Here is a 21264-nt window from a genome sequence, read left to right on the forward strand (position 1 = left end):
ATATTTCATTCAGACTCTAATGCTATCTTATTCAGATTGATATGGAACCAAATTCTATTATTTTGACCAACTTTATATTCTCATCCAAGTCATGAAACTAGTGAATGACCAGGGCCAACAAAAAAATCTAACAGTCTCCTTCCAACCCCACTGCTTCTAAAGTAATACTGTTTGATCTTTCAGCATCCTCTGGATTCCTCCAATCAGCTCTGACTCCATTTAAATGTATAAGCACCTATTCTATCCACTCCCTGCCTTGTCAAATGCACAGCTGAAGCCCAGGTATACTGTCTTCCACATCCCATGAGCTACTAAGCTTGGCTGACTTACTCATGGTTCCTAGTGATCATCACTTGTATGTATGCCTGTGCCCAGCACATCAACCACCACACAGAAGGTGCTCAATAAATCTTTGTGAAATTGAATCTTTACTGATAAGCCTCAAGTGTGATACTATCTCACTCCTCTTAATCCACATTAGAAAAAGGAAGAGAATAGAGAAAAAATAAAATGCATCAGGCAATGATAGTCATATTTTCTAATCCTCACACCTACTCTATAAGAAAGGGTACTAGAACTCATAACCTATAAACTAGGAATCTGAATTTCCATAAGAGACACTGACTTGCTGGAGCTCACAAAAAAATGACAGCCGTATTTAAATCCATATTTACCTGGCTACATTGTCTTTCCTCTACACATTTTCTCACCGCAACTTTCATATTCATGAAGTGAGTTTTATTTCTGCTTAGTTACATGCAAACGTCTCTCACCATGGAATTATCTATGTTATCCTGATCTAACTTGAGTGAGTTGATAAGCACCAAGGGCTGACTTGCCATAAGCAACATCCTGGGAGATGACCATGTTACTGTATTAGAGCAGTGAAAATCCAAAGACCAAATGGCCAGTCCTTTAAATAAAAACAGCATGAAATACAGAAATTTTTATGACATTATACCAAGAATCCTGTACTAAGTGTTAGGAAGTCTGGGCTCTATGCTAGCCTCTGCCCCATTTTATTATGAAACTCACTTCTATCTGGAATTCAGCTCCCTCGACTACAAAAAGTATTATCATAGAATTATTGAAGAGACAGAATATATAAGTATATGCAAAGTGCTTTGAGGTGTCTTGGAAATATTCAGATGGACCTATCCAGGAAGTAGTAAAGAATGTGGATGTGGAGTTTAAAGAAGGTGAAGGAGCTGGAGAAGCAGATGTAGAAATTGTCAGGTCCCTTCATAGGAGCCTGAGCTGAACCCCAAGCTCCTAGGAAATACATGAATCCTGGTTTAGAAAAAGAGGAGAAAACAAGCAAATCAAGAGTCTGGTTGTATCTTATCCCATTATAATTCCTTTCCATTGTTCAATTCTTACACCTTTCTGCCCTACTAGTAGTCCACAGAGTACCTCCATTCCTGCTCCCCCAGTCTAGGATTCCCCAGGTAAACTTGGATGGTGTCTTGCTATCTCAGGGACTACCTTGAGTATTTTTCAACTTTTTTTCTGGGAAGTACAAGGGATTGAACCTAGGGCCTTCACAATGAGTTACATCCCTAGCTCTCCCCACCCCCTTTTTTTCCTTCCCTTTTTTCAGAGACAGGCCCTTGCTAAGTTACTAAATTACCCAGGCTAGGCTCAAACTTGCAATCCTCCTGCTTCAGCCTCCCAGAGTATTGAGATTACAGGTGTGTGTCACCATGCCTGGCTGTGTTTCATCTTTCATGTCAGTCATTTTCTGATAGTCTGTGAGTTCCTTATTTATCTCAATAACCCTATTCTTAGTATAGCATTTGACCAGGGCAGTTATTCAGCAAAGGTGAAAAGTAAACAAAAAGGGAAGAATGGAGGAAGGTCTTAGCAGAAAAGGGTAGTACAATACAAAGTACATATGGAGGAAAAAAATACCAGCTTCAGGCCGGGGATTTAGCTCAGTGGTGCTGCCGCCTGCCCCGCAAGTGCAAGGACCTGAATTAGATCCCCAGTACCAAAAAAAATACCAGCTTCTAAGGACAGAAGTGTATGTCCAGCTATAACCCACAGCCCCTACACAAACCCAGTTCTCAGAATCTACCTCACACTCACTCAACACCAGCAAGGCAGTGTGGCAGTGACCACATTTTGGAAAGCAGATGTAGCCTGCTAGGTGAAACAGGTTGGGACCTGGAGTATGTCAAGATGGCAGAATTACCAGTCTAAATGCTGCAAAACATTTTAGCAAAATGAGGTCAACTGTTAACACCACCAGACCTGAGGAGGAGATGAAGGGTGTAAATAAAAGAGATACGGACAACACATTAACAGAGTCGAAGGCAATGATGAGAATTTTCAGGGTACCAGTTAAGATTGAAAAAGTGGGCCTTCAAATATTATCACCTTCTAGAATCCTCTCTCCCAATCAATTCTCTCCACTCTCTCTACTCCCCACAGTACACTGAGAGATACAAATATGCATCCCGGCCTGCCTTCGGTCTGCCTAAATACATGCTACAAATGTCTTTTGTCATTTACACAGCCTTCTGTGTGGGGGTGGGGTGGGGGGGTGTCTGTTTAACTTGTAAGACCTACTCCTGGGCACTCCTCCCTTCCAGTTACAACCCAACAAATGCTTTAGCTGCCTTAACTATTCATAGGCACTCTATAAGTAGCAATTCTCCCCAAAACCAAACTGGGCCAGATTCCTCTCCCAAGTTCCCTCTTTTATGTAGTCTGGAGAGGTGTGGCCTCCTTCTGTATAACTTTTATACACATCTCCTGGTACCTACTATTCTTTGCTGAGTCTTAAGATGAAAGCTGAGGACAGATGAACAGCACTGTACCTATGCTCAAAGAGCCAGTAAAGGGTGAAAGCCAAGGAAACAGATTGTTTAAGAAACAAAAATAGCAGGTAAAGAGGGTTGTAGGTTTCCAGAGGAAAGGATGGAGCCTGAATAGAGAATAGAAAAACCATCTTGGATAACGTTTAAAAGGAGGGAGAGAGAGAGAGACAGAGAGAGAGAGAGAAATGCAGCAAGAGAGACCAACACAAACTCTGCCGTCACTCCTGCTCACTAGGAACTTTCTGCTATTATCTGAGTCACTGAAGAAGATAATTACTCCCCAGGTCTCTTGCTCTCTTGGTGCCTATCTGTCTTTTTTCTTCTCTCTTTTTTTCTCTCTTCTCCCTCTGTCCTCCCTTCTCAGTTTCCTGCTAAAAATAAAAAAGACATATTTGCCTCTACCCTAGGACAAAGTATACAGCAGGCATACCATAGAAATAGTAGCTAATATTTATTTAGGAGAAAATGAGGCACAATGAACCTTAGGAATGTGCCCCAAATCACAAAGCTACTTAGTGATAAAGTTTCAAGACTAGAATTCTCTTTTTTCTTTTCTTTTTTTTTTTTTTTTTTTGTTACCAGAGATTGAACTCTGGTCCTTGCACCTGCACAGTAGGTGGTGAAACCACTGAGCTAAATCCCTGGCTAGAATTCTTTATGTATTATTTCCTCCAACAGAAATAGAAGGTGGATAATACAATAGAAAAGAGCATTGAAATGTAAGTTAAAGGTGTGGGTTTGCTCATGGCTCTTACACTTAAAAGATGAATGGCCTCTAAAAACATACCCCATCTTCCTGAGCTTCAATTTTTCTGAGAAATTATCTACAGAAAGTATAAAGTCTCTTCAATGGATGATTTGCTACCACAGTGAGACGTCAGCTTAGGTCTCAAACTGGACACTGTCCTTCCATGAAGACTTTGTTTCTCTAAACACGCCTAACTCCTGACAGCTATCACTGTTCAGAGAGCCCCAATGGGGCTATGTGCTGCTCTGCGGTCACATGGGGAGGACTGAGTATGCCTTCGACTTTGAGATGAAGCCAGTCTGATCCCTCTTCCCCTTCCCAAGCTGAGGCTGCTGTATGCAGATGATGCCTGCTCCCTCAGCAGGCCCTCTACTGCATAACAAAAACTTTTTTTTTCCAGTACCTGGGGTCAAACTCGGACCTTGCGCTTGTGAGGCAGGCGACAGCACCAGACCCAAATCCCCAGGCCTGCATAACAAACTTTTGATCAGAGATTTCTCAAGCCTCAGAGCAATGACAGGATTTTCATCAAGGCTGAGCAAGGTGACCATGGGTGGCAGCCATAACTGGTCTAGTTTTTTAGGGGTGACTGCTACATGACTTATAGTAGGGCCTGAGTGTCTGTGGTCTCTCAGCTTAGGTTTAGAGCTCAGGTCAGCGCCAGTGCAGACCTCACTCTAAGTCCTGTATGGTGTTGAAACGAGAAAGAGGGGTGATAGTCTGTGCCCAGGAAGGAAAGCAGGGCCCAAGAGGCATGAATCCAAGGATTCTCTGCAGGCACCCATCAGGCAGAGGCCCACTCTTGCAGAAGTCTCCTGCCAAACAGTTTCCCTGTATTTTTCTCAGGCTCCAGCTGGCAATTTTCCTTTAACAAGTATAAGTAGGACATGTGGGCTGGGGATTTGGCTCAGTGGTTCTGGCGCCTGCCTCGCAAGCGCAAGGTTCCAAGTTCGATCCCCGGTACCAAAACAAACAAACAAACAAACAAACAAAAAGGACATGTAAAAACAATATTTGCCATCAGGACAGCTGTTAGCTTCCAAAATCCTAGCTTTCAAGAGTACATCCAACTCTCAGAATCCTTGAATGAGAGATCTAGTAAGAGCCTTTAAGTCCACTTCACACATGAAGAAACCTTAGTTAAGGCAGAATGAAAATGTCAGGTTACTTGATAAGGCAAGTTCTAAGTACAGTATAGAATTCCCAGAATTACAGGATGTAGACCCCCAAGAAGAAAGAGACCTCCTGTCTTTTCCACAGATCCTTATCAAGCAAGAGGTTTCTCCCCCAAATCATGGAATGTCATAGCTAATGGAACAATAAGGATCCTTTAGCCCAATTCCTCATGACTCAAATCATAAAATACACCCTGAGAAAAGTGACCTACCCAAGGTCAAACAGTGGCAATTTTCAAAAGAGTCTAAGGGCTCCTCACTGTCTGTTCAGGGTTCTTTCCTCAAGTCCCCAAACTCTGTACTGGAAATTGAACTCAAGACCTTGCGCTTGCCCACCAGGCCCAGCACCACAGAGCTACAGCCCAAGCCCTCCTAAAGTTTATAAAGAAGTTCTCAGGATGAAAGTCTAGGAATTACAAATTCAAACTGTATTATTTTACTATAGAGATATAGAGACTTTAAAATCCTAAAATTATCTCCTTTAAAATATACAAATCAGCCAGGAGGCTGAGATAGAAGGATTGCAAGTTGGAGCCCAGCTTGGGGAACTTAGTGAGGCCCTATCTCAAAATAAAAAATAAAAAAGGGTGGTGGCTGCAGCTCAGTGCAAAGGCCATGAAATCAGTACCCATTACCAAAAATGTTTTTTGTAAAATTTTAAAATAAAAAGGGCTGAGGATGTAGCAGAGTGCAAAGGACCAAGTTCAATCCCCAGTACCACAAAAATAAACAAACAATTCAATGGTTTTAGTATACTCACAAGGTTGTACATCATATGCTTGATTAATGTTAGAACATGATTAGCCCCCCAAAAAATCTCATATGCATTAGCAGTCATATTCCATTTCCCATGCTCCCTAACTCTGGAAAGCACTAATTTATTTTCTGTCTCCATGGATTTGACTATTCTGGATATGTGAAATCATAAAACCTTAGACTATGTGACCTGTTGTGATTAGCTTCATTCAGTTAGGACAAAGTTTTCAGATTCATCCATGTCTATAGCCTGTATAGTTCTCCATTCCTTTTTATGACCAATGATTATTATTCCACTGTATGCATATACCACATTTATTTTTCCATTTATCAGTTAATAGACATTTGGGGTGCTTCTACTTTTCTGACTATTATTCTAATTTCCACACATTCTTACAACACTTGTTATTATTATGTATCTTTTCTGGAGGGGGCAGTTTTTCTGTTTTTGTTCTATTATTGTGTATGGGGGGGGGCAGAGGATTGAACCCATGGCGTCACGCATTCTACACAAGTGCCCTACCACTGCAGAGCAGCTACATCCCTAGTCCCCTCTCTTTTCTTTCTTTCTTTCTTTTTTTTTTGGTACCAGGGATTGAACTCAGGACCTTGTGCTTGCAAGGCAGGCGATGGCACCACTGAACTAAATCCCTGGCCCTTCTAATTTTAATTTTTGAGAGAGGGTTTCACTAAGTTGCCCAGTCTGGCCCCAAATTGATGATCTTCCTGCCTTAGCCTTCCAAGTAGCTGAGGTTATAAGTTTATGCCACTGCACCTGGATATTACCTATTTTTTTATTACAGTCAACTTAGAAGGTGAGCTGTAAGACCCCATTCTGGTTGGGTTTGCACATTTGCATTTCCCTGAAGATGAATGATGTTGACCATCATGTAAGGTACATATTGGTTGTTATGGCTTGTGTCTAGATGTCCCCCTAAAGCCTCATGTGAATGAGATGGGGGGCTATTTTGGAGGTGTCTGAATCTAGATTGTGTTGATTCATGGTGCAATGCTAGGCCCAAGAGCACTAGAATTAAGGGTGTGAGTACTACCTGCCCTAAGTAGTCCGAATAAGATTAAAGGGGTAGGAAGACACTGTTAAGGTCTGTTGTTGTTTTTGATGTCTTCCGCCACTATGAACTGTTGCCCTTCTGCCTCCCTGCCAGCTGATTATGGACTGAAACCTCTACAAACTGAAAGCCAAATAAGCCTTTCCCCCTTTAACCTTGGGTGTCAGGTATTTTGACTCAGCAATGACAAAAAGTAACTAAGACATTGGTCATGGAGAAATATATGTTTAAATTCTTCATCCATTTTTTCACTGGGTTTTATTTTTATTGAGTTTTAGAAATCCTTTTAAATTCTGGACAGTAGAGATTTGTCAGAAAAATAATTGTAAATATTTTCTCCATTCTGTGGATTATCTTCACTTTCTTGATGTATTCTTTGTTTTTTCTTTTCTCTCTTTTTTTTTTTTCTGGGCTCAAATTCACAATGAGCCTCCTGCCTCAGCCTTCTTTGGTTTTTTTGATGTTTTCTTTGAAGCACAAAACTTTTTTAATTTTGATGAAGTGCAATTTATTTACTTTTTGTTTTGCTTAGATTCTTTTTTTCTTTTTTTTTTTTGGTACCGGAGATCGAACTCAGGACCTTGTGCTTTCGAGGCAGGTGGCAGAACCACTGAGCTAAATCCCTGGCCCTTGATTAGATTTTTTTAAAAAATAATTTATTGAGGCAAAAGTTCCATAACATAGAATTAACTATTTTAAAGTGAGGGAGGGGAGAGGAAGAAGGCATAAAAAGAATTAAGATGTATCATGTCTCTGGGTTTGGAGGCACATGCCTGTAACCCCAGCACTCAGGAGGCTGAGGCAGGAGAATCACAGGAAGTTCACGGCCAGCACATGCTACACAGTGAGTTCAAGCCTGTACTACATGGTGAGACCCTGTCTCAAAATAACAACAAAACAAACAAACAAAAGATATATCATGTAAATGTAGCAATTCCCCATGATGAATGTAATCAGTATGTACTAGTAAAAATAAAAATTAAAAAAATAAACAATTGGGGGCATACAGTACATTCACAATGTTATGCAATCACCACCTCTATCTAGTTCTAAAACATGTCTATTCCTCCAAAGTAAAATTTCTTACACATTAAGTAGCTTCTCCCCACTCCCTCCTTTCTCCAGCCTCTGTCAACCAGAAATCTGCATTTTGTCTTTATGGATTTATCTAATCTAGATGTTTTATAAAGTAGAAACATACAATATGTGGTCATCTGTGTCTTTCCATTGTCCCCCCATCCTTTGCAATACTAGGCATTTTTTATATTTCTTCTGTTTAAAGTTCGTTTTGTTTTGAGACAGGGTCTCATTATGTTGCCCAGGCTGAACTCAAACTCGTGATCCTCCTGGCTCAGCCTCCCGAGTAGCTGGGATTACAGACTGTGTCTGTCATTTACTTAGCATAATATTTTCCAAGTTTATCCACAGTTAGCACGTATCAGAACTTCATTCCATTTTATGGCTGAATAATACTCCATTACATCTATACTGTATAACAAAATCTACCCCTTTATCCATTAATTGACATTTGGGCTACTTCTACCTGTTGGTTCTTGTGATTGGTGCTGTGAACCTGTGTGTACATGTACTTGCTTGAGTACCTGTTTCAATTATCTGGATACACACCTAGGTGTACAATTGCTGGGTTATGTGGTGATGATTCTATGTTTACTCTTTGAGGCACCACCAGACTGTTTTTCACAGTAAGTGAATCATTTTGCATTCTCACCAGCCAAGGTAAAAGGGTTTAAATTTTTCATGTTCTCACCAACATTAGTTATTTTCCAATTTTTAAAAACTAGTATTATTTTTATCATTATAGCTATCCTAGCTTGTATGAAATATGTACTTAGCTTTTGGTGGAGATGTGGTTTGGTTTGTTTGGTTTGTTTTTTTGAGACAGGGTCTCGCTATATAGTTCAGGCTGGCCTTGAACTCACTATTAGCCTAGGTTTGCTTTGAATTTGCAGTGATCCTCCTGCCTCAGCCTCCTGAGTGCTGGGATTACAGGTGTGCACCACCATGGCTGACCATTATACTTAGCTTTAACATCTCTGTTCTGTCTATCTCAGGAACAGAGTAATCTTCTCATCTCTGATCTCCCTTTGTTTAGAGAATGCATAGTACACAGGCTGCATGAAATGGGCCTAAAAGAAAAATACCCATGACCTAGCATCAGTCTAATCTGCTCCACTAGGGCCCCCACCTCACAGACTCTGATCTCCTGGATCCAGTATCATGGAGACAGGATTTTGGTAAGCATGCTAGCTGACTTTTCCAGAAAGAATCCTGCCTTTTGACCAGAAGTATCTAAAGTACCCTTTCAGACTGTAAATCCCTGCTTTGACATAGAACACACATGACCTGATAATGTATCTTAGAAGACTTGCAGGCTGCTTGAGGCATCCCCTTGGTGGATGGCAGAGAAGAGCCTTTGCAAAAGTGGCCCAACTTTTACTGCTGGGTATAATTCTTCTGGAGTAAGTGTTTTTGGTGGTATAAAAAAAGAGGGGTGCATGCTGATAATGGTTAGTTTAATAAGGCTACTTCCCATCTTTCAAATCTCAGTTCAAGAATTACATTTTCCATAAAGCTTCCTGAACTCCAATAGGAAATCCCTCCCTATTTTGTACCCTCAACTAAACTCTGCAAAGACTTATACAATAGCTATAACATTTACTATATTTGTTGACCATTGACTGTATTGTTGACATGTACAGGTGCTCAACAAATGTTAATGAATGGAAGGCCATTGATCAGTACAGAGGGTAGGCCTCACATAAAAAGTACAGCCATTCATTGTGTCATTTACTCAACATCTGTCAATGACTGGTGAGGAAATGTATCCTAAAACTCCACTGAAAAAGGAACAAAGCAGGTGGAGGAACAGTCTTCTTCCAGGTTATTCTATCTATCTCACACTTTCAAAAAGCATAGACCCACCTGTATTGAGAGATCAGCTTGGGCACGTACCAAGTCACACCCATGGACAGGGAACTGTATTGCCTCTGATCTGCCTGCCAGTTACTTCTCTGGACTAGATCCTGTCTCTACAGCATTCTGGCACCCTCCACTAAAGCCAGCAGCTCCCAAAGGGCAGAGAGTGGGTCCTAAGAATCTGTGTGGTCAAGCTAATTTCCTAAGAAATCTTACCACTCTGTTCACTTAAAATAAGAAAAAGGATGGCAGGGATGTCCATTCCTACTATGTACATTGCAAGAGACTAAAAAATACTTAATGTTCTCAATTAGGACCTGGCTGAAGAGACTAACCTTTCTTAGGCCTGAGTATGTCTCTACTGCTCCAGGAAAGCCCATTAGTCTTCACTGGTCATTCAAGAACACAAAGATATCCAGCCATCAGCTTCTTTACTCTTCATGGGTATGGTAAGAACAGGTAAGAACTAAATGACATTCACCCTCTTATGGGTTACTTAACACCCCTGAGCAACTAAGCACACCTTTCCTTCCTTTCCTTTTTTTTTTTTTTTTTTTTTTTTGTACTCTTGTTCAGGTTGTTTCTTCCATCTAGAATGGCCTCTTCTGGTACATCCATGGAATAAAGCTCTGTCTGTCCTTAAAGACAGAGGTCATATACCACCTCTTTTATGGGATGCCTTCTCTATACTTCCTCTGGGCCTCAAAAACATTACCAGGGATGTAGCTCAGTGGTTTTGCTGCCTGCTGGGCAAGCGCAAGGACCCAAGTTCGATAACCGGCACCACCAAAAAAAAAAAAAAAAAGCATTGTCTGTGCACCTGTCTAGAAAACACTTTTTTTTTTGGTACTGGGGATCAAACTTGGGACCTTGCGCTTGCACAGCAGGGGACGAAACCACTGAGCTAAATCCCCAGTCCTAGAAAACACTTTTTTAATATGTGGTGCTGGGGACTGAACCTAGGATTTCACACTTACTAGGCAAGCACTCTATCACTGAGCTACCTCCTCAGCCCTAGAATGCTCATTTTATCCCTTAAAGAAGATTGTGATTCATCCAGGTCTTCCAAAAGCAGAAAGTAGGGGGTTTTTTTGTTTGTTTGTTTGGTTGGGTTTTGAGACAGAGTCTCCCTATGTAGTTTGGCCTGGCCTTGAACTCACTATGTAGCCCATGTTGGCCTTGAACTTAAGAACAGTCTTCCTGCCTCAGCTTCCCAAGTGCTGGGATTACTTGTATGCACCACCACACCCCACAGACACAGTATTTCCTTAAAGTATTTAAAGAACGGAAGTTGATATCTGGCTGGCCTAAAATAGAAGACTGCTTCATTATCTCATTGCCAGTGGAAATAGTGAAGGAGTTGCCTTGCAGGTGTGCTTAGGAGACCCAGGGTTTCAGCTCACATACTCCAGCAGTTTTGGGTTCCATAGCACAGCAGTACTTAACACAGGACTCACAGAGAGGAGGTCCAAAAAGCACTGTGTCCAAGGCCTTCAGCTGCAACTTCTGCCGATGGCTCCGGTCTGTCATCTTCAGCACAGTCCCTGTCATAGTGGTGTTGGTTACAGCTAGCCTGTTGGGGCAAAGAGCAGGGGTCAGTTCCTGACAGCAAAGGCAAGAAGTTTTTCAGTAGGATTTCCCATCTCATCCAGAACACTTTCAGCTCTTGCTGATTGCTCCCCTCTGAACTTCAGAACAGAGTCTCAACAGAAATACGGAAAGGCACACAACATTTACTAAGAATTTGTTCACTCTCCCCATATCCTAAGAACCCTACCCTCAAAGGATTGCCCATCTGTGATAATTCCTACATCCATCTATAAATTTTCTGTTGGACTTCTCCTTCCTGGGATTTTCCTATATATAATCTATGTCCACTTCCCAGTACTTATAAATGCACTTTCCTGTACAGCCCAGGTCAAAATGTCATGCCAGATGACCCAGTGATTCTGGGGACTTGTGAATAATTCTAATCTTAACCTAGTATCATTATATATATAAACCTGCTGATAATAAAAATTGAGTTAGTCCTGTTAGCATGTATTTGAGTCACTGCAATACAATTTACTTCCAGTAAGGTTACTGTAATTTGCTATGACCTTCGACTACACTGTCAATGATAACTTTAATGAGACAGAGTCTGTAAACAAGAAAAGGACCTAGGAAAAACTGGACATTATTTCTCTTGCTGGAACACAGTGAGTATAGAAGGAAGGGATATAAGATATGAAAGGCTAAAAAACCATTCATCTGGGTCTCATAAGTGAATAGTTAACCCTAAACCACACTGTAAGGTTGGTGCTCTTTTCTGATATATAGCTTTATTTCTCCAGGCAGAAGAAAAATTTGTGATATCACAATGTGTAGTTCACACTCCTATCTCAGCAAACCAGAGCAGCTACTTCCTCCTCTGGCCTTAAAAAGCCCACCTACAAGACAGGAAATGAGTCACTGTGATCAGGAGTTCAGGAAAGGCTTCAGTTCTACCAGTGACTCCCCTGTCTGATCATAAGCTGCTTGGTTTCTCCCTAGGAACTACCTCAGTTTCCTTCTTTGTAAAATCAGATGTTTGCTATAAACCTAGGAGTTTTTAGGGCTCTCTTTTAGATCACTTCTACTAGTTGTGCTAGACTTTGTCTGACTAATCAAAATAAACATTAGCATATTTTCTACTGTCTATTTACTGATGAGCAATCTACTTACACCTATGAACTGGAATGCCATCTACTTCTAAGCAATGAGTGAAAAGAGAAAGGAACTAGCATTTACTAAGGAACTGTGTACTGTTATCTGGTACTGTTCTGACATTTTACATACAATATCTCATTTAGTCCTCACAACAACCTTAAGAAATCATTGTATTACTAGCTCCCATCTGTATATAAGAAAACTGAGACAGAGTTGAGTAACTTGCCCAAAGTCATACGCAAGTGGAAAACCAAGAGAATGAATACAAATCTACTAGATTGTTCCTGTTATACATGCTAGCTAGTAATGGGCCTGGAACCACCCCTACTCTACCCTAGGGACTGAAAACTCCACGCTTCCTGCTGTAACTAAGGTGTCACAGCTTGCCATCTTCTTCTACTCCTGTGCCAAGCCTGGCTGAACCTGGTCTTGGCTCTAATCCTAGCCACAGGAGGATTAAGTGAATTCATGACCTGAGAACGTTTTATCCTATGTTTTATAGTTTTAATCCAAGTCATAGCTATTTCTTCTAAAGAAATGGTTCAGGGATACACAAGGCAATACTGCTACTTTTGGGAGTAGCAAGAAAGAAACCTACATCCTAGAGTTTTATGGTCAATCACCTATTCCTTTGTCTGACTCTTGTAATAAATATGGAGTCTCTCAAGTCAGGAGTCAGGTCTGGTACTTTTTGTTTTCAAGAACTAGCAGAAAGCATGGCAAGTATGTGTATCTTTGGCGAAGTTTTATCAACTAGAACTAAACTGAATATTGCAAGGAAGACTACCTTGAATCACAGGGCACAGGATGAAGATGCAGTGAAAAAAGCAGGGCGTTTAGAACCAGGAAGATCTGGGTTCAAATCCTAGCTCTGCCATTTACCAGCCTGGATAAATTATAAAATTCTAGAGTTCAATTTGCTCACCCAAAAGATGAAGTAATAGATTCCACCACTCCCAGGGCAGAGAAGGTGAGCCAATCCCAGTGCCCAGGAGGAGGCTCCCCAGTCACCATTCTACCACTCCCAAGGCAGAGGAGGTGAGCTGCACGAGTGATAGCAGCACCTCCCCACATTGAAATGAGAAGAAACGTAAACAAGCCTCAAAAAACGACTTCCAAATCACCTACAGCAACCCCAAAGGGAAATGAGATGGAACAATCTGATACTAAACCACCTGGACTCCCTGAACTGGCAAAAAAAGAGGATCTGGAAAAAATGAAATCAGAAATAATTTCTCAGATAACAGCAGAGATTGTGCCTATAGTGCCAGACATGATTAATAAATCTAAAGAGTACACAGATAAAAAAATAGAGGAGCTGAGGAACATAATGGAATCCCAACATAGGAAATAAATGGAATCCATAAAACAGATTCAACAGATTTCTGGGAGATTAAAAACTCCATTAAAAGTCTACACAGCAGAATGAACCAATGTGAGGACAGAATTTCAGATATAGAAGATAAGATTGCAATTAGTGACCAGGAAAAGAAAAATTGCTTTAAAATTATAAGGGATCACAAGAAATCAATCCAGCAGCTGCTAGACGATACAAGGAAGAATAACATAAGACTGATCGGAGTCAATGAAGAAACAGGAGAGAGTGTAGATGATATAAAAAAAACTGTTCACAGAAGTGATAGCAGAAAACTTCCCAAGGAGGGGAAAAGAACTTGACATACAGATAAGTGAGGCATATAGGACTCCAAATAGCCTTGATCAAAAAAAAATCTACACATAGGCATATAATAGTTAGGATTCCAGAAATCCAACAGAAGAACAAAATTCTACAAGCACTGAGAGGAAAGAAACAAATCACATACAAAGGAAAGCCCATCAGAATCACAGCAGACTTCTCAATGCAAACCCTCAAGGCAAGAAGAGCTTGGAGTGATATATTTCAAGCCCTAAAGGAAAACAGCCTCCAACCCAGACTGATGTATCCTGCAAAACTATCTTTCAAAATTGATGGAGAAATAAGATACTTTCATGATAAAGAGCACCTCAGGAACTTCACGAATACCAAACCGGCACTCCAAAAAATTTTAGACAATACGCTAGGAAAAGACAATGAGGACCACAACCCCAGGAAACCCAGCAGAATGAATCCATTGGGTGTGACCAATTAAACGCAAAGGGGGAGAATCCAACAAAAAGAAAAAGTCATGATGAGGCTTTTAAAACTTTGAACTTCATCTCCCTAATGAGTGTATAATTCAATCTTGTTATTGTACTGATTAGTATTTTTCTGATTCTAGAGTTGCAAACTTTTCCTTGTGCTGTACTGGCTATTTATCATCTTATGTCTATTTTTTAATTGGGTTGTCTATTAATGAGCTCTAAGAATTCTTCATATATTCTGGTCATAGGTTATATGCATTGTAAATATGGTCTGACTACTTTCCATTTTAATGATGTCATTTAAAGTTCTAAATTTTGATGGAATCTCATTTATCACTTTTTTTCTTTTATACAGCATTTCTTTTGTATACTAGGTAGTTCTTGCCTACCCTGACTTCATAAACATTTTCCCTTATAATTTCTTCTTAAAGTTTTATACTTTTAGACTTTCATATTTAGGTTCATAGATCCCTTCAAGTTATTTTCATGTATGGAAATAAAGGGTTGAGGTTAATTTTTTATATACGGATACCAGGTGTTCTAGTGCCATTTGCTGAAAACACTATCTCTTCCTTGGCTCTTGAATTAAGTTTATATTCTATAAAATGCTAATGTTAAATAATCTTTCAAAACTCAGTGGACCATATATGTGTGGTTCTATTTCTAGATTCTCTGTCTTATTCCAATGATCTGTATGTCTTTCCTTACACCAACACTGCCTTGATTACTGTAGCTTTAGAAGAAGTCTTAAAATTAGGTACTAAACGTCTTCCAACACTGTTTTTGTTTTTTGGGTTTTTTTAACTTTTCTAGGTCCTTTGTATTCCTACATAACTTTTAAATTTCAATATCCAATTCTTCATTTATAGCAAGTATGCATACACCTGAATTTTTATATATACCTTGTGTTTTCTAATCCTGCTAAATTCAAATAAAAGTTCTAGGGGCTCCTAGAGATTTCTTAGTATTTTCTCTGTAGATGATCATTTCATCTACATATAAAGATTTTCCTTCTGCCATGCCACCATGCCAATCCTATCCTAATTGTGTCATTTTATTGCCAGACTATTTTGGTGGGGACTAGGTTTCAAAGTTTAATGGACAGATAAAGAGTAAGCATATCTGCCTTTGTTCCCCACCTTAAGGAGAAAGCATTGTATCTTCTCCATTCATATAAAGCGTTCTCACTGGAAGTATGGAGTACATGTCTTTATAATCTGTTGAGAAGGTTCTGTTCTACTTCTAGTCTCCTGATAGCTTTTACCATGAACAGCTGTAGAATTTAGTCCAATACTTTTTCTCCAACTAGTGACAGGATCATATGGCTTTTTCCTTTCCTCTGTTTAAATGATGACTTTTGGGGGTGGATCTTCCAATGCTGAACCAACACTGCCATCCCTATAACAAAACCACTTTCTACATACTGCCAGATCTCACTTCTAATAGTTTGTTTTGTTAAACAAATTTCTATCTATGTTCATACCTTTTTCTTCTATTATCTTTATCCAGTTTTAGGATTAGCACAATGTTGAGTTCCTAAAATGAGGGGAGAAGTGTTCCTTTTTTCTGCTTTAATTGTTTGGTATAATTTATCAGTTAAAATGTATATGAGCCTGCTGTTGTCATATAGGTAGGTTTTCAAGCTAGGAATATACTTTCTTCAATAGGTGCTATTCAAATTTTATATTTCCTCTAGAGTTAGTTTCATTAATTTGTCTTCCAAGTTACTTCTTAGAAGTTGTCAAATTTATTTCAAAACAGATTTTTGTAATATGCTTTCTATATCCTTTTAAATTCTGTAAAATCTGTGGTAATGTTTCCTAGATCTTGATATTGTAATTTTAAAAATGTATAATTGATATTGTGTAACAGGAAGAAAAGATCTAAAGGTGCAGGGGAAGTGGGAGGGGTAGGGGAAAGGGAAAAAGGGAAAAGAAAAAATATGAGAAAAGGAAAAAAAATGGAAACAAAATCTTTGCAAATAGGGAAGGGTGGAGGGGGTGAAGGGAGGGCAGGGGAAGGGGAAAAAAATAAGAACCAAGATACTCATTTAAGGGTACAAGATCCTAATTATGAATGTAACTGTATTTTATACCTAAAATGTACCAATAAACTTAATGGGAAAAAAAGATGAAATAATAATTCCTTCCTCCCAGAATTGTGAAAATTGAAATAATAGGTAGGATAAGCATGTGATTATATTAAGGTGGTGGTAGAGGGAAGATAATCTTGATTCCACTGGGAATCTTAGGTTTTCGTAAATTTATTGGGAAAACAGTTTTTCCTGTACTGCTGAAGTTTCTTTTTGGTAAACAGTATCTTTCTAAAAGAAAAAACATGAAGGAGAAATTGAGGTGTATATACAGTATGTCCTCAAATGACCAGCATTGTATTCATGAATATTGTGTATCTTGCAATGAACAGTGTGGAAACTGTTCATTTTTCAATCTAAAGTAAAATACTTTCAAGAAAATAAAAAGAAATAGTAGGTAGGAAAGTACTCTACAAAGGAGGTACAAATATTAAGGTTATTACTCTCTCCAGAGTAGGGAAAATCTGTGAAGAGGTTGTCGGCAGCAGAGGAGAGAACAGCCAACTCAGCTAGGCCTGGACAACAGTGCCTGGTAGCTCTGTGGCTGAAGACTGCAATGAGTGGGCAATCCAACAGCTTCACCTTCCCCTTTCCCCTTTGATGAACCTCATAACCAGACATACCTACATAATAAGATGACAGATTATAATCAGCAATTACCAGACAGTAAGCCCTTTGAGGGCAAAGGCAGGTTGTTGTCAACTTTATCCCCAGCACCCAAGAGCCTGGCAGGTACCTGGTAAATATTCATTGAATGAATAAGTAGATGAATTAATGACTGAATGACATATGACACTACTTTGATATAAAAAGAAGTCCAAGCAGTACTCTATCCTTTCCCACTCCCAGCCCAAACCCTAGCATATTGTGCCTATAAAAGAGGCAAAGTTAAGAAACAACAGCTGTTGGAGAACTCATTCCAGAAATAAGAGGGACAATGACAGCCAGCCCTACTTCTGCACTATTTTTGTTAGAGCAGATAAATTGTGTGTCAATAACCCAGGGGAGGCTAAAAGGGCCCCAAAGCTCCTGGGTGATAAAAGAGCAGCTAGTGGGGGGACAGCAAAAGAAAACAGAAACACCACAGACTTTGAATCTAGATCTACCACAGATCTAAATTCAAATCACATTTTTGCCTCTAACTAGCCATGTTTGTGACCTTGGAAAAGTTACTTAACCAGTTTCATCATCTATATGCAATAATACCTACCTTACAGAATTAATATAAGAATTAAATGAGATACTGTATATAAAGTGTTGAGTAGAATGCCTGGCTTATACTAAGCACTCAATAAATGGCAGGTGTCATACTATTCCCAGGATCAATAAGAACGTTACATGAGAATGGATGCTAAGGCCCATCATGCTTAGCAAGCACACAACAGATGTGAGAAGATCTGTCTATAGACTCTGTCATCACAGGGATGAAGCCTCATTTAATTGACCAGAGCAACCTGAAGGGAGAGCCACCCTATCCATTCCTCACACCCTTAAGTGAGAAAAACCAAATCTTCTCCTGACCTTGGCATGGCATGGCCACTGAGCTGCAGCTTCCGGAAGGTCTCCTCATACTGTGGCAGCTCCACATACGTAATCAGCCACTGTACCACCTCATCCACAGTCCAGTTGTACACTATGGAAAGAGACAGGTAAAACCATTATTCCAAAATTGACAAGCACTGCTTGCACTTACTGTTATGGTCATGTTGACCTTAACATTTACCACATGTATTTGTGTGTTTAACATCTCTCTTGCTTATAACATCCTAAGTAGGAAAGAGAAGTACATGTTACATGGATCTGTCTTAGTTCCTTCTCTCATTGCTGGGACAAAATATCCAATACCTAAAGTTAAAGGAGGAAAGGTTATTTTGTCTCACAGTTTGTGGAGGTTTCAGTCCATAATCAGCTGTCTCCAAGGCAGGCTGGCATGGCAGAGGGGCATCACAGAGGAGGCAGGAGGCAGCAAAAGACAAGAAGCAGCAGCAGTAAGCAAAAACAGCAGCCCTCTATCTGTCCCTAATATTCTATCTAGGCTATATGCCCTTAGGGCAAGTAGCACTCACACCTAGGGTGGGCCTTCCCATTATCCACACCTAGACTTATGCCAAACCAATCAGTGGACTAATTTAGTAATCACACACTCTTAATCCCAGTATCACTTAGTCTAGATCCAGGCACCTCTGAAAAGCCCCACCTATGACAGCTTGAGGTTTGGGGGGACATCTAGACACAAGTCATAACATTGACACAAGCCATAACAGCATCTATTTGTGTGATACCCTAAAACAACAAATCTACAGCAACAGAAAGCAGATTAATAATTGGATGGAGCCAGAATTGACTGGGAAGGAGTACAAATATTTAGGGATAATGAAAATATTCTGTATCTTGAATGTGGTTGTAGTTACACAAATGATAACATCCATCAAAATTCATCAAACTGTATATTTAAAATACGTGTGTCTTGTGTAAGTTCTATATCAGTAACAGTGATTTTAAAATACTTAATCTTTTTAATTTAAAATTTTTTTTAAAGACTTTAATGGGCATTTCAAAGAACAAGCTATAAAAAATAGTTGATAAGCACATGAAAGGATGTTCAACATTATTAGTCATCAGAGAAATATTCTTATTACAATCACAGTGAAATTTCACATCTAAAAATTTTGATTTTGCAATTTTTTTTTTTTTGGTACCAGGGATCGAACTTGGAACCTTGTGCTTGCAAGGCAGGCGCCAGAACCACTGAGCTAAATCCCCAGCCCTGATTTTACAATATTTTTTAAATTGTAAATGTAACCAGGGTTGAGAACCATTCTTCCATCCATCCAACTACCTAATTAACCATTCATAAAAAGCCCACTTCGTGTTAAACCTGCAGGAAGTTAGTTCCTAACCCAGTGGAAGAGATAAAAAACTAAATAGCATCAGTTGAAGCATGGACTCTGACAAAAAAATATACAGCAAGCACAGAGAAGAAAGGGAATAACTGCCAGGGCTTCAGGGACAGCCTCAGAGAAGATTATGAATTACAACATAAAAGACAATAAGAGATCAGCTGAAGTACTTCATGGGTGTGTGGGAAAAGACACTTGTTATAGAATGAAGGCAGGTACAAAGAAAATATGTGAAATTTAATGTGTCTATAATATAAAATTGTGGAATGTAGTGGCAGAAGAAATTTGAAGCTATGTCAATGGTCTTGATGGCCATGCTTATTAGCATTGTCCTAGGATATACCGGTTGCTCTGGTCAGTTAAGTAAGGTTCCACCCTTTTCAGGCCAGAAAGTATAGATCCCTCCACTTCCCACATCTATTGTGTCCTTACTATGGAGCATGTTAGGCACTTTGCCTCTATTCTCTTAATTGATGTTGCTACCAGTAGCCACAAGTAGCTATTTAAATGTAAATTCATTAAAATTTGATTAAATTAAAATTCACTTTCTCAGTGCCACTAGCAACCCATCAAGGGCTCAATAGCTAAAAGTGACTAGTGCTACCATACTGGACAACACAAATTATGCATTTCCATATTACAGAATGTTCTGTTAGACAACACTGATCAGGATAATTTACTATGAGAAGGCTTCAATTTCATATTTTTATTTTGAAGGTAACCTAAAAGTAAAAAACAAAAATATAATTTGGATCATTTAGGGAGTGAAGGGAAAAGGAAAGAAAGAGGCAAAGGAAGGAAAAAAGTAAGAAAAGTGAGGGAAGGAGAGAGGGAGGTAAAGAAGGTAGAAGGAAGGGAAGAAAGACAAATCTAAATTCCAGGATTTTTGTTTGACCCATAGAGTACAGATTTCCTCTCCCATTATACTGGTGTCTGGATGAAATGCTCCTAAACTATAGTATTAATAATGTTATTATTTGAAGGAGCCATCACTTATATAGCATTCCCTATATGTTTTAAATATTTAAAATATATTATTCTAAGTACTTCAGATACATTAACTCACTAATCTTTACTACTACCATGTAAAGTAGACAAACCATTTTATTTTCATTTTAAAGATGATGAAACTGAGACATGGAAAGATTATATAAAGTTTTCAAAGCTACTCAACTAGGAACTAGTAAAGCCATTTTTGTCTCAGGCAGACTGGCTCCACAGCCTAGGTTCTAAGGCTAAAAACCTTTGTACAGAAGCAAAACTGAGGTGAGAGGCAAATCCAGATGACATCATTTAGGTCGTGGTCAGAACATGCATATAAATAGCCCTACTCATAGATATTTCAGCTTTGTGCAACAAGTAAATTTCTCTCTTTTGTTTACAGCAGATTGTGAGGATATTCTGTCATAACAGAAGCCAATTCTAACTGAAACAATTATTGAGTGATCATTTACAGCGTGGCAAATCACATCATTACCTTACCTGGAGCACTATAGGTAATCATCCTTCAATAATATACTGTGATTATTTAATGGATAACCATAAAATTATCCTTTAAAATAATTTTAGTAGAATATATAAAATAATTTAGTAGAATATATAAAATAATTTTATCTAGAATATATAAAGAACTGAAAAAAATCAGAACACCCCACATTCAAAGACCCAATTCAAAAACGGGCATCTGAAATGAGCAGACATTTCTCAGACAAAGAAGTAAAAGCAGCAAATAAACATATGAAAAAATGTTCAACATCACTGGTCATTCGAGAGACGCAGATGAAAACAACACTGAGATTCCACCTCACCCCAGAAAGAATGGCTGCTATCAAGAAATCAACCAATAACAAATGCTGGCAGGGGTGTGGGGAGAAAGGAACCCATCTCCATTGTTGGTAGGAGTGCAGACTGGTGCAACCACTGTGGAAATCAGTACGGAGATACCTCAAAGAACT

At 39.3% G+C, this 21264-nt stretch overlaps 1 protein-coding gene across 3 annotated transcripts in view; it reads right to left on the reverse strand.

The window, feature by feature from the left end:
• Stim1 (stromal interaction molecule 1) overlaps positions 1–21264 on the reverse strand; it is a 232239-nt gene that overhangs the window by 25180 nt on the left and 185795 nt on the right. For all 3 annotated transcript variants that reach the window (XM_004863332.4, XM_004863333.4, XM_013064988.3), the window contains exons 4-5: positions 17931–18042; positions 10966–11081 (exon numbers count right to left, since the gene is read on the reverse strand). In XM_004863332.4, coding sequence (XP_004863389.1) covers positions 10966–11081; positions 17931–18042 — 228 coding nt within the window. The remainder of the gene's footprint in view (positions 1–10965; positions 11082–17930; positions 18043–21264) is intronic.

This window comes from Heterocephalus glaber, unplaced genomic scaffold (genome assembly GCF_053883595.1).
Source record: "Heterocephalus glaber isolate CG9 unplaced genomic scaffold, H.glaber_assembly_v1.0 deba00001428, whole genome shotgun sequence".
Lineage (NCBI taxonomy): Eukaryota > Metazoa > Chordata > Mammalia > Rodentia > Bathyergidae > Heterocephalus > Heterocephalus glaber.